General features: G+C 45.0%; 2 protein-coding genes and 1 pseudogene across 2 annotated transcripts; 2 read left to right on the top strand and 1 right to left on the bottom strand.

Moving 5' to 3' along the window:
• The window catches only part of LOC140717792 (uncharacterized), an 819,648-nt pseudogene that overhangs the window by 683,055 nt on the left and 122,860 nt on the right, over positions 1-13,733 (top strand).
• LOC140717541 (histone H3) lies at positions 6,448-6,901 on the top strand. The gene has a single exon (XM_073031114.1). It carries the CDS (start codon positions 6,489-6,491, stop codon positions 6,897-6,899), a length of 411 nt encoding a protein of 136 aa, XP_072887215.1. The 5' UTR covers positions 6,448-6,488; the 3' UTR covers positions 6,900-6,901.
• Positions 7,431-8,120, bottom strand: LOC140717542 (histone H1-like). Its single transcript, XM_073031116.1, has one exon. The coding sequence runs from the start codon at positions 8,074-8,076 to the stop codon at positions 7,474-7,476; it is 603 nt and encodes a 200-aa protein (XP_072887217.1). The 5' UTR covers positions 8,077-8,120; the 3' UTR covers positions 7,431-7,473.

A 13,733-nucleotide genomic window follows, 5' to 3' on the forward strand; every position in this document is an offset into this window, starting at 1 on the left:
TTTGCAAGCCAGGGTAGTACGATACGTAAAGCAGTTGTTGCCCACGCAGGGGCTCCTGCTCTCAACACATCTGATGAATCCAGAGCAATGGCAGAGACTGATCGGGTCAGACACCAATAGTATAACAGGATTGCCAGTCTGCATTGAACATCGGACTGACAGGGAATCCAGCTCTGGGTTTTTCCTCGGGGTTTACTCCCGAAGCCTTCCCCATGAATGGGTCTCGCCACAAGCCGGTAGAGGTTTCAGATCAGAATTTTCCTTCCACTAGATGAGCTGCCAACCGTGGGTGAAAGCCCCATCTGCCCATAGCAGTTAGTTATATGATGCCAGTAAACCCATTTAGACCCTCCCCATCCCTAGAACGAGTTTGTCAGGCTTTGTAGCTAAGCCATATGTAAAAGCCAGGAGCTGGACTTGGTTGACAGAGGCAATTTGACGCAGCAATTAATAGGACGTGACAGCTTGTCTCTATTACTACCCCACCACTGGTTAAGACAGCTGTAAGGCACCGATATGTCAGTATGTGAATGGGAAATGGAACTAGAATGGTTTGCCACGGGCAGATTGTGGTTGTTGCAGCTCACAGAGCAAAGGGACTCAATGTAGTGGTGCCCCGATCTGCTTCCGATTAAATCTCTCATGACAATCACATTTCCATTCTCATCTCTCTTTGATATTTCCCCTTTTGTGCTTTATCCCATCGGGAGGAACACCTGTGGATCTTGAGACCACTCCTACTAGATCTCCAGAAAGTGTTTTAAATTAATTACAGATATAAAACACAAAATAATTGACTGTATAAATATTCACCCCCAAATCATCACTGGTACAGTCAAGTAGTTTTAGGAATTACATTATCAGTTAAGTGGAGGTCACTGTGTGAGTCAAGGTGTTTCAATTGATTGTAGTAAAAATACACGACTGTTGGTAGTCAGTATCCTGGGAGACACTACACCATAAAAACAAATTAACACTCTGAGCAGCTCTGCAAAAAGGTAATTGAAAAATACAATTCAGGAGATGGATACAAGAAAATTTTCAAGTCACTGAATATCCCTTGGAGTACAGTTAAGTCACTCATCCTGAAATGGAAAGAATATGGCAGAGCTGTAAATCTGCCAGAATCAGGCCATCCTGAGAAACTGAGTGACTGTGCAAGAAGGGGACAAGTGAGGGAGGCCACCAAGAGACCTATGCTAACTCTAGAGAAATCACAATCTTCAGTGGCTGAGATGGGAGAGACTGTGTATACAACAACTGTTGTCCCGATGCTTCACCTGTCAGAGCTTTTTGGGAGAGTAGCAAAGAGAAAGCCATTGTTGAAAAAAGCTCTCATGAAATCTCACCTGGAGTTTGCCAGAAGACTCTGAAGTCAACTGGAAGAAGGTTCTATAGTCTGATGAAACAAAATTGACCTTTTTGGCCATCAGATTAAACACTAAGCTTGGCACAAGACAAACACCGCACAGCATCAAAAACACACCATCCCAGCATGGTGGAGGCTGCATCATGCTGTGGGGCTGTTTCACTGCTGCAGGCCCTGAAAGGCTCATAAAAGTAGAGGGTAAAATGAATGCAGCCAAATACAGTGAAATCTTGGAGGAAAACCCAATTCAGTCTGCAAGTGAACTGTGACTTAGGAGAAGATTCATTTTCCAGCAGGAGAATGACCACAAGTATAAAAGCAAAACTACACAGGAATGACTTAAAACCAAAGTTAATGTCCTGGAGTGGCCAAGTCAGAGTCCAGACCTCAATCCAATTGAGAATTTGTGGCTGGACTTGAAAAGGTCTGTTCACTCATGAACCACATGCAATCTGACAGAGCTTCAGCAGTTTTGTAAAGAAGAATGGGGAACATTTTCAGTGTCCAGATGTGCAAAGCGGATAGAGGCCTATCCACACAGAGCCACCGGTAATTACTGAAAAAAGGTGCATCAACTAATTACTGACTTGAAGGAGGTTAATACCAATGAAATTAAATTATTTTGTGTTTTATATTTGCAATTAATTAGATCACTTTGTAAAGATCTGTTTTTCACTTTGACACCAGAGAGTCCATTCTGCTGATCAGTGTGGGAAAATAAAGCCAAATTAAATCCACTGTGAATCAACGTTGCAGAACAATAAACATGAAAACCTCCAAAGGAGGCTGAATACTTTTGATGGCACTGTATCCACCCCTTCACCAGCACGTTATGAACAAATCCACCCTGCTCCTTTCCATTTTGCCAATTCCATGTGGAACATTAAACATGTAGGAATGTCAAATTCCCAGTCCAAGTCTCTGTAACCATGTCCCTGCAATAGCTGGTAGATCAAACATAATCGTCAGTACACAATATGGAACAGATGGCAACCTGCCCTTCAGTCCACAATATCTGCACCAATCATAACAATGTTGAGACTTTATAAAGTACTGGTGAGGTCTCACTGGAGTATTGTGAGCATTTGTGGGCCCTTTATCTTCGGAAGGATGAGCTGAAACTGGATGTGTTTCAAAGGAGATTCTCAAAATTGACTCCAGGATGAAACAGCTCGGCATATGAAGAGCGTTTGATTGCTCTGGGCCTGTACTCACTGGAATTTAGGTCAATGAGGGCTGACCTAATTGAAACCTATCGAATGGTGAAAGGCCTTGATAAAGTGGATGTGCAGAGGATGGGAGTATCTAAAAACAGAGGACACAGCCTCAGAATAGAGAATCATCCTGGAGATGATGTGGAGATGAGGAATTTCTTTAGCCAGAGACTGGTGAATCTGTAGAATTTGTTCCCTCGGGCAGCTGTGGAGCCAAAACTTTATGTATATTTAAGGCCGAGGTTGGTAGATTTTTGATTGGTCAGATCATGAAGGGTTACAGGGTGAAGGCAGGAGATTGGGGCTTTGAGGGAAAATGGATTAGCCATGATGAAATGGCAGAGCAGATTTGATGGGCCTAATTCTGATCCTATATCTTAGCGTCTATATCACCACCTCTGAAAACACGATCAATTTTGTCAAGCATGATCTGCCCACACAAAACCATGCTGATTGTCCCTAAGTAGGACATGCCTTTCCAAATGTGCATAAATCGTGTACCTCAATAACCTCCCCAGTAGCTTGTCTGCCACTGAAATGAGGCTGTGTTGCCGATAGATTTCTGGATTCTTGTTATTTCCCTTCTTTATCAAAGCTGCAACATTTGCGACACTCAAGTCCTGTGGGACCTCACATGTTGTCATCTGCTGCCAGCAATCTGCTGACTTGCTTCTTTCACTATTGTAGGATATATGCCTTCAGGTCCTGGAGTCTTATCCATCTTACTGCTTTTCAGACGTCCCAGCACAACCTCCTCCTTAATCTCAACACGTCTCTGCACATTAGCATGCTCCACTCTGTTTTCATTCACATTCAGTTCCTTCTCCTCAGTAAATATTGACACAACATACTCATTTAGTACCTCAGCCACTTGGTCTTACTTCAACCACATCATTCCTCCTTTAATCTTGAGTTGACCTTTCCAGTCTCTGGTTAGCCTCGTTTTATTAACAGAAATCAAAAGGCCTTGGGATTATCGTTGGTCCTACATTCTAAGGACAGTTTGTGGCCCCATTTGGCCTCTCCTATCACCTGCTTTAGCATTCCTCCGCTGTCTTTATATTTCAAAGACACCCAGTCTGAATTTAGTTTCATAAACCTTCCATATCCTTCTGACTAAATTTAGGATCTCTCCATTCATCCAAACTTCCCTTGCCTTACCATCCTTGTCCTTACTCCTTACAGGAACATACTGATCCTGAACTCTGAGCTGCTGGTCTTTAAACAACTCCTGCATGTCAGATGTGGACTTGTCTGACAGTGGCTGTTCCCTATCAATGCCCCGTGGTTTCTGTCTGTCTCCGTACTAACCTGCCCTCCTGCACTTCAGTACCTTCATACAAGATCTGATTTTATTCTTCCTCATCACTAAGAAAAAAAATACAATCCCAGAATATTCACTGACTCTTCGCTGTCAGCTGGCCTGGATCATTTCCCAAAACTAATTCCTCCTGTCTGTTCTCTCCTCTCGTTGGGCTCTGTACATAATGTTTCAAACACTCTTAAGATTCTAAGATACTTAGAAATCTTGTGCATCTAAGTATTAAGCAAGTTCCAATGAATTCTAGGGAAGATAAAGTCCCCGCACTGGTCATTGGGGGCCAGTATGATAATCCTATCAGTGTAACTGCAGAATGCCTCTGTAAATGAGACTTCCAGTTTGTTGTGACATTCCCAGTGGGGTAACATCTGCTCCTGTTAAACCCCACTCACATGAAAAACAATGAAACGCAGGAGCGTTGAGCTGCCAGCCCTGTCTGTCCGACAACATAATACTCCTAATGTTGAAATAAACTGATTTCAGCCTATCAGTCCCAGCATGTTTATTAGCCTGACATTGGCTCTCGTTCTTTTCAGACTGTCTTGTCATACATGCATTTTCCCACTTGCTATTCCAGTTCAAACTCTGCCAAGTGACGCCATCAAACCTCCTGGTGAGGATATCGGTTCCCCTCCGGTTCAGATGCAAATGGCCTTGTTTGTCCCGGTCTCCCACCTGCCTGGAAGGGAGCCCATTGATCCATGAATCTGAAGAACTCCCTGCTCAACAGTTCCTCAGCAACATATTAAACTGCACGAAATATCATTTTCTCACCACACCAGCACAAGGTTTGACCCACAATTCCGTAATTACAATGCTGGAAGTCCTGCTTTTTAACCTAGTTCCCGAAAATCACTTTGTAGGACCTCATACCTGCTCATTTAAACCCTTTGGTGTAGCACGAAGAAAGGTCACCGTAAAACATATTGGCTCCCCTCCTCCTTGGACCCGTCTCACCTTTACCTCGGGACACCAATGATCCTTGTACGTGAAGCCCCCACCCACCTCGCACCAGCTCCTCAGCCACCACTTTACCTGGGCCTCAGAAGACACCAGAAGCGCGGTATATATATCCTTGTATCTGCCGATGTATCCTGTTCCTTTATGTGACCGGACTTTCATTTCCCTCGCGACCCAGAGGAATAGTGGTTCTAATGAATTAACCCTCTCATCACTGGAAGTGACTGCACCCTCGCCCACCAACTGCTGTGTGTGAGGGCGCTCGCACTGGTCATGGGGCCGAAGAGGGACAGACCGGGGTTCTCGGGTATTTGCGAAATGGAAAAGCACTTCCTATAATTTAAAGCAGGAGAATCGGCAAATTTCCAGAAATCCTCCGGTGTGTGTGAGGGAGATTTTTTTTCCGCTGAAGCGCTTTGTGTCGGATAATGGCGGGCGTAATAAAGTGAAGGCGGAGCTGGACGATGAGAGGCCGCTCTCGGCTCTGTCCGTCACTCTGACTCTGTCTCCTCCCCTCCCCGCCTCTGTCTCTCTGCGCGTTTCTCGGGCAGGTTGGGGCGCTGTGTATAAAAGGAGACAGCAGCAGTCTGTTTGTTACTGAACAGCGACCTGAGTGAAGCAGCATCATGTCTGGCAGAGGGAAAGGAGGCAAAGGACTGGGCAAAGGCGGAGCCAAGCGGCACCGTAAAGTGCTCCGTGATAACATCCAGGGCATCACCAAACCGGCCATCCGCCGTCTGGCTCGCCGTGGCGGCGTCAAGCGGATCTCGGGTCTGATCTACGAGGAGACCCGCGGGGTGCTGAAGGTTTTCCTGGAGAATGTGATCCGGGATGCGGTCACCTACACTGAACACGCCAAGCGCAAGACGGTCACTGCCATGGATGTGGTGTACGCTCTGAAACGCCAGGGCCGCACTCTCTATGGCTTCGGCGGCTGAAAAACTCCCACTTCCTCCCGAGAACACAAAGGCTCTTCTAAGAGCCACCCACCGCCTCACAGAGGGAGCCGTGTCCACAACCTTTTAATTATTTTTTATCGATCCTACTGTATTTATTTGAAATCGATTAATCTGTTCCGCTTGAAATTTAGCCGCGATTCTGCCTTTACAGATGGTGATTACCGTAAATGCTGAATGCATTTATATTGATCTTAATCTTCCCGTCCGTCTGGGACAGAAATCAGTTCCCTCGTTTAGAGGAACAATTCCGTAATTATGCATTCAAATCTTAACTGTGGGATTTAGATATTAAATGAAACTGGAAATATATGATCCTTGATAGAATTAATTGTAAATAGTAAGAATTTATCAAGCACCATTGCTGGGGGCGCTGAAATTGGCGGGCGATTTGAAATTTATCGGGCGCCAATTACAGTGCATTCTGATTGGATGAAGTCCGACCGCCAGTTAACAGTTTCCCATTTTGTCCTAAATTGTTATTCGCCGCCAGCCTGCATGAAATTAATAAACCAATCGCAGCAAGCAGATCCTTTAATAGACAACTGGTGTTCAGCCAATTATAAGCGATGGGTTGGCCCTTCCCAGCGGTATAAAAGCCTGTGCTGGAGCACGTTTCGTCTATCTTGTTCCTGTATTTCAGCCCGTGTTCTCACTCCCGAAGCAGAATGGCCCGCACCAAGCAGACAGCGCGCAAATCGACTGGCGGAAAAGCTCCTCGCAAACAGTTGGCGACCAAAGCGGCGCGGAAGAGCGCTCCTGCCACCGGCGGAGTGAAGAAGCCTCATCGCTACCGGCCCGGTACCGTGGCTCTGAGGGAGATCCGGCGCTACCAGAAATCCACCGAGCTGCTTATCCGCAAACTTCCCTTCCAGCGCCTGGTCCGGGAGATCGCTCAGGACTTCAAAACCGATCTGCGTTTCCAGAGCTCGGCCGTCATGGCCCTGCAGGAGGCAAGTGAGGCTTACCTGGTCGGGCTCTTTGAGGATACTAACCTGTGCGCCATCCACGCCAAGCGAGTCACCATTATGCCCAAGGACATCCAGTTGGCCCGCCGCATTCGCGGGGAGCGCGCCTAAGCCCATGCTACGCAACAAGCACAGGAAAAGGCTCTTTTAAGAGCCACTACCACGGCAAAGGAAAGGGCTGCCAAATACTGTACATGTTTGATGGTGTTTTGTGCAAATAAACTAGTTTTGTAGCTGGGACCTGAATGAAGGTCAGTCGGCAATGCCACCGGGTAGTTTATCATATATCCTCCCGCTGCAGTCGTCCCCAGAGACGGATCCCTCTCTCAACACGCCCCCTCCCCTGTCGCATAGGTTTCAGCAGTTCCCAATCATCTCCGCTGGTGTCAATGTCTCAGTCACACTCTCCCGGCATCGGAGAAGGAATTGGACCTGAAACTGCCCACATCCCATATCTCTCAATCTCAGCTCGGGCATCCACGTCTCATTTCAGACACTGAGACGGCACGGCCGCACCATATGTCAGGTACCGGCAATCTCCGGTTCTATGTGAGAAGTTCCCCCGGAAAGCTCAATCGGACCCGGCGCGGGAATCACAATACTCTGAATCAGCTCTTTTCTGAGATGTGGGTGGCTCTGAGAAGAGCCGTTGGGTTCAGATACACACAAATGGTGTATTCTCAATTCACTTTTTGACTGCTGTCTTCTTGGATTTCGCGGATTTCGACTTCGGCTTCTTGGCCGCCTTCGTCTTCGGGGCTGCGGCTTTCTTGGGGCTCTTGGGCTTCGGCGCCGCTTTCTTGGGGCTCTTGGGCTTCGGCGCCGCTTTCTTGGGGCTCTTGGGCTTCGGCGCCGCTTTTTTAGCCGCTGGTTTCTTGGCGCCAAGCTTCTTGCTGGGAGATTTCTTGATTGCAGATTTCTTAGCCGCTGGCTTCTTCGCTTTCTTCACCAACTTCACGGCACTTTTCCCTTTACCGGATTTAAAGGATCCCGAAAGACCAGAGCCCTTCATCTGAACCAAGGAGCCGCTTTCCACTTTCCTCTTGATGCTCATCTTGATCTGGGGGCGACGTTTCACCACATCGACACCGCTGCCGGCCAGAGCCTTCGTGATGGCCGCGCAGGACATACCCTTCCTATCGCGACAACCCGCCACGATCTTATCGATCTGTTCGCCCAGCGAGGGACCGGTTGGTTTGTTCCGGACAGCCGCCTTCTTCTTGGGAGTCTTCTTTGCGGCGGCGGGTGCGGCTGGAGGAGCCGTTTCGGCGGGTGCTGTCTCGGTCATGTCGGCGACTCTGGTAAATCCTTCTCACAATCAGAACTGAAAGACAAATGAAGCGAAAGGCGGCGGCACAGAACAATTTAAAGGCAGCGAGCGGACGGGGCGGAGACATCCTGCTTTCAGCTCCCGGCAGCTTCATTTTTCTGTGCTTCTCTCTCCTCAAAAACTCGCCGATTCCAATTCAAATCGGACGCTGCGGAGACTCAGACTAGTCGCTGTCTGTCACTGAGGCCGGAATGTTCGCTGGAAAGAAAGTTTAATCGGGATTAAAGGCAGCGCTTTCTATTTTAACCCGTTTCGTTACTGCATTGCCCGCGTTCTCTCTCCCGATCGGTGACCTGTTCTCTGCTTTGTGGCTGAATTATTTAAACTCATTAAAACTTTGCGGTTAATTCCCTCTTCGGGGCTGAGCCGGGGAGTGGGGCGCTTCCGTAACAGAAAAATCTTTTCATTTTTTACAGGAGGCGCTGAGAAATCCTACGATGTGTTCGGACCCACAAACACAGTGACACTGGTCTAAGCCGCCGCTCCTTTAACTCACTCTCTCTGACACAATACACACTCAATGCTGGTGGAAATCAGCAAGTCAGGCAGCATCAATGGTGGGAATAAACAGACGACATTTCGGGCTGAGACCCTTCATCAGGACTCTGGTGGGAGATGCTGCCTGACTTGCTGGGTTCCTCCAGCATTTTGTCCGCGTTGTTCGCGATTCCCAGAATCTCTTGACGTTATGCTGATACAATGTTCACATCTGCACCTTCATCGCATTATACTGCTGTCAAAATAAAATGACAGATTCCTTGTCATATAACACGGTGATAAATGATTCTGATTCCAAAGAATAAAGGACAATGAACATTGTCTGACCAACCTCTAACCTCAGGTCCAGGAAACATCCCTGGAAATCTTTTCTACACTCTCCCCAGTTTTACCCCGTTTCCTAAAACGGTGACAGGAGCTGTACACAATACGGTAAGTGTGGCCTCTGTTACGTATCCCGTAACTGGATCACTTACCAGCAAAGATAGAGAGGTCCACTGAAGTCTGATGGTACCATTTTTAAACCGTTTTTATTTATAAAGGGGCACAAAAGAAGGTTAATACAAACATGCAGATACCATAAGTCGTCAATACTCAATCTAAAGTGCAGGTATAGTAATGATGAATCAGAAATAAGCTCTATCGTTGTCTAGGGGATAATATCTTGTCCATTTGGAAAAAGATAACAGTCATTCAAAAAGTCGACAGGCTTCAGCCTTCTGGGAATCGCTGAGTTTCCCGTGTTGGAGAGAGAGCGAGAGAGAGATTGGTGAGAAAAGGAACACTTGCCCAGGTCCTTACGAAGCAAAGCGGTGGAATCCGGAGAGCAGGCTTTCCTGTTGTTAGTTAAAAGCGATTGTCCGTGATTCCAGCCACAGACTCCCGATTCGGAATCTAACGCACGTGGCTTCCTTCAAAATGGCTTCCCGCTATGACGGGATCGCTATCGTGTCTCCTTGGTGCGTCTGAAGGGGTCGTCCCCCCCAGACCCTCCTTTATACTTCCTCACGGGATCGCCGGTGTCAATCTCTCTCTCAACCAGCCCACTTTGCCCGAGGGCGTTACACGTGGTCTTCATGAGACAATAGTCAGAGTCGCTTTATTCTGCTTCCCGGGGGAACGTGGTCTTCAGCACGTCTCCCTCTCTCTCCCATTTCGTGTGTCTATTCAGCACGTCTCTCTCCCTCTTGGGTCATTGACACCCCCCCCCTCCCTTCACTAGGGCTCTAGCGATTCTCGCAAAGGAGGGGGCTGGTATCATAACACCTCCAGTCACATACAGATCTGTAACATAATGTCCCAACTGATATACTCCGTCCCCTGACTAATGAAGACCGGCATGTTAAACCCCGTTCTTCACCACCCTGTCTACCAGTGACACCACTTTCAATGAACTGTGTGTGAGAGATTTACCCCTAAATACACTCCCTAATGACCGATCGTTCATTGTGTAAGTTCTACACTGGTTTGACTTTTGTGATATTCTCTGCTCTCTCATGTTCTTTTATGCTGCCTTTGTCTTCCGTTGTTGGTGATGGTTGCCTCATTCTCCCTTTCGAATATTGTTTCTGCTGAGGGATGAACTGATCCTGCATCTGCCAAATTACTCCTGGAAATGGAAGCTTTTCATACAAAGTTAATCTGGTTAATGCTGAGGAAGTCAAAATGCCCGACTGCTGTAAGCCTGTTCCCATTACATCTCTGTGTGATTTACCAACATGTCTGCTCCACATTATCTCAGCCTATTGGGAGGCGAGCAGTGTAATCCCATCAGAATCACCATTCATCATTTTATTTAAATCCTTTACTTAGAAAACCTCATCAAATCCCTCACATTACTGCAGTGTTGGTCTCCTTAATCAAACATGCAACATCCCCCCACCTGTCAGGTAGCATTTAAATGTTTCCTTTACACCTTAAATAATTGTCCTGTAAATTTATACTTCCCTACCCTGACACAAACAGTGATTGCATACTGATTTTGTAAAGATTTGGATGGTCACTGGTCAGCTCCTTAATCTCTCAGGTGAGAAAGAGAGTCCCAGTCTGTCCAAACTTCTGCTAATAATTCAAATCCTCCAGTGTCACTAACACCCTCCTCAAACCTCCCTTCACACTTTCCAGCTTCATGACATCCTTCCTGTAGCTGGGTGGCTAGAACTGTGCACAATTCAGTGCAATCTCACTTTGACGATTACAGTTGTCATATGACATCCCAAATCCTGTACTCAGTTCCCTGACCAATGAAAACAAATAGGCCAAACATCATCTTCAACATTCTGACTACCTGTGTTGTCACCTTCAGTGAATGATGTTCTTGTATTCCATGGACACTCTATCTGCAATACTCTCCAAGGAACAAGAATTTACTGTGCAGGTCCTTCCCTGGTTGGACTTCTCAAAATGCAAGAGCTCACACTTGTCCACATCAACATACATCTGTCATACTTTGGCCAACTTCCCCAGGTCATCTCGATCCCATTGTACGCTCAAAGAATCTTCACTGTCCACTCTGCCACCAACATTGCTGTCATCTGCAAACTCACTAATCACATTCACAACTCTTACGTACACGTGATACGTGACAGTGATGTAATTGCCACGTGACAGGTGTTGAAGGTATACTGTACTTGAGGTAAAGGTCTTGTGATGGTGGAGTGACGTCATTTCCCTGCCAGTAGAGGTCATGTGACAGGTTTTTTTTACAGTGTATAAAAGGAGGACCCCTCCCTGTGAGGAGGGGCAGTTCGTGGCTGGATTTGCCAGGTTGACTTCATGCGCCTGTGTGATTTAATGTTATGACGCAGTTTAGTTGAAAGATGGAGTTTTATATAATGCCTAAAGTTTAAAAGGTCATTGCCAGCAGTTTCTTTATAATACTGCTTGTTAAATTCAGTGAAGAGTGAAGATCGGAGTTCGGGAGTTAAAAGATCAAGGAAAGTTGATTTCGATGGTGAAACAGGTTTGACCTTGTTTGATCCTCATTCGGAAGGAATTCGTTGACTGTCCCCGTGTTAATCCCTGTGAATAGCAGAAAGGATTGGGAACAGTTTTGTAAAGGAAAGGTCAGTGCCTTTAAGCCGTTTCATTTTTTATCTTCGTAAAATTCTTCTTGGGAAAAGTAGTTTGACTGGGAACCGCTACAACACGACGTGAAAGAGAATTTAAATCGTCTTAAAAAGTCTCTCCCTTAAATTGACTGTAAGCATTTTGAACTTTTGCAATACTGCTTTGAAGAACTGTTTTTGCAACATCGCTTTAATCATTGCTTTAAAAACTGTTTAAGCTGCCGCACAGCAGCTGATTTCTGGTTACGTTAGTAATTTGTTTACTTTTGGGGGTTTGTTTTTCAGTGTTTAATAAATGTTTTATTTGTTATAAAAACCCCTGCCTCACTCATATATTTATTGTTGCTGAATCTGTAACATAAATATGGGGGCTGCATCCGGGATGAATCATTTTTGAGTTTTAATGCTTGTTAAATTTTGAATCGGTGTTTTGGAAACGGGGAATACTCAATTCTTTTGTTTGATTGGCTTGTGAGTGGTATTCGGCAACAATGAATATTGATGAGTTTATGGCTTCGCCAGACGCAGAGTTGTTAGCGAAGGCGAAAAAAACTGAGGTGTCTGAGATAGCTAGTAGGTTGCAACTTAAAGGTATTTTGAAGTCTACATCGAAGGCTCTAATACAGAGAAAAATCGCGTGGATTCGGGTGATTTTGATGAATCGATTTTAGAGTCGTTTCCAATAAATAATATAGAGATGCAGTTGCAAATCGAACAAATGAAGTTGGAAGAAATTAAAGCAGAATTGGAGCATTGTAGGTTAAAAGCTGCTAATAAAAAAAGGGAATTTCAATATGCAATGATGGAATTAAGGTCTGGGAATCAGTCTTCTGGTTCTAGAGAACCGTTTGTTGCTAGTCAAGAAATTAAAATGGTCTCTCTATTTAGTGAAACAGAAGTGGAAAAATATTTCCAATATTTTGAAACAATTGCTCAGATTTCAGAGTGGCCGAAAGATAAATGGTCAGTGTTGTTACAGAGTGTAATTAAAGGCAAAGCACAGCAAGTTTACACAGCTTTAATGGCTGCGCAAGCACTTGATTATGATATTGTGAAAAAACATATTTTGAAAGCATACGAATTGGTCCCAGAAGCTTATAGAGAAAGATTCAGAAGTTTTAAGAAGTCTGTGGAAAAAACTTATGTGGAATTTGCCCATGATAAAGCTGTATGTTTTGAGAGATGGGTTTCCTCTAAAAATGTAAATGGGGACTATAATACATTGAAAGAGCTGATTTTAATGGAGGAATTTAAAAGAAGCATTCCTGTTGAAGTAAGGACCTACTTAAATGAGAGGGATACTGATACATTGCAGGACTCTGCTAGATTAGCTGATGAGTATGTTTTAATCCATAAGAATAAATTTCCTCAGGGCAGAATATTTAAGAGGAAAAATAACACAGAGACTCAAGGTAAATCAGAAATTAAATCAGAAGTTAATGACAAAGGTAAGGAGGAAGGAAAACCTGTGAAGGAAAGACAGTTTGGTCTTATTTGTAATTATTGTAAGAAACCTGGCCATGTAATAGCTAAGTGTTTCAGGTTGAAAAAGAAAGAGAAGGAAGCAGTTCCAGATGCTTGTGTGCAACATACTGAAGCACCTGTAAAATTACAGGGTTCGATAAACACAAATGAGGTTTTGTTAGAGTATGACCAAGTTAAAAAGGGATATGATCATTTTATAACTGAAAGGTTTGTATCCTTGAAAGAAGGATCTACTCTGGTGCCAAAAAAAATCCATAGGGATACTGGAGCTTCTCAATCACTGATGTTAGACAGTGTATTGAAGTTTAATGAAGAGTCTGATACTGGTGAGGTAAATTATATAAGAGGTGTTGGGAGTGATTTTATGCCTGTATATTTGCATAAAGTAAATTTAAAGTCAGGGTTAGTTACAGGATTTGTTAAAGTAGGATTACAGCCTAGCTTACCTGTGAAGGATATTTTATTGTTAGGTAATTACTTGGCAGGTGAACAAGTTTTTCCTGAAGTGCATTTGACAATGGAGTCAGAGGAACCAGAGATGAATTCTAACACAGATTCTTCCTG

This window comes from Hemitrygon akajei, chromosome 28 (genome assembly GCF_048418815.1).
Source record: "Hemitrygon akajei chromosome 28, sHemAka1.3, whole genome shotgun sequence".
NCBI lineage: Eukaryota > Metazoa > Chordata > Chondrichthyes > Myliobatiformes > Dasyatidae > Hemitrygon > Hemitrygon akajei.

What these genes read in the sequence shown, in the direction of transcription:
- LOC140717541 (XM_073031114.1), top strand. Translation starts at nt 6,489, where the DNA reads ATGGCCCGCACCAAGCAGACAGCGCGCAAATCGACTGGCGGAAAAGCT.
- LOC140717542 (XM_073031116.1), bottom strand. Translation starts at nt 8,076, where the DNA reads ATGACCGAGACAGCACCCGCCGAAACGGCTCCTCCAGCCGCACCCGCC.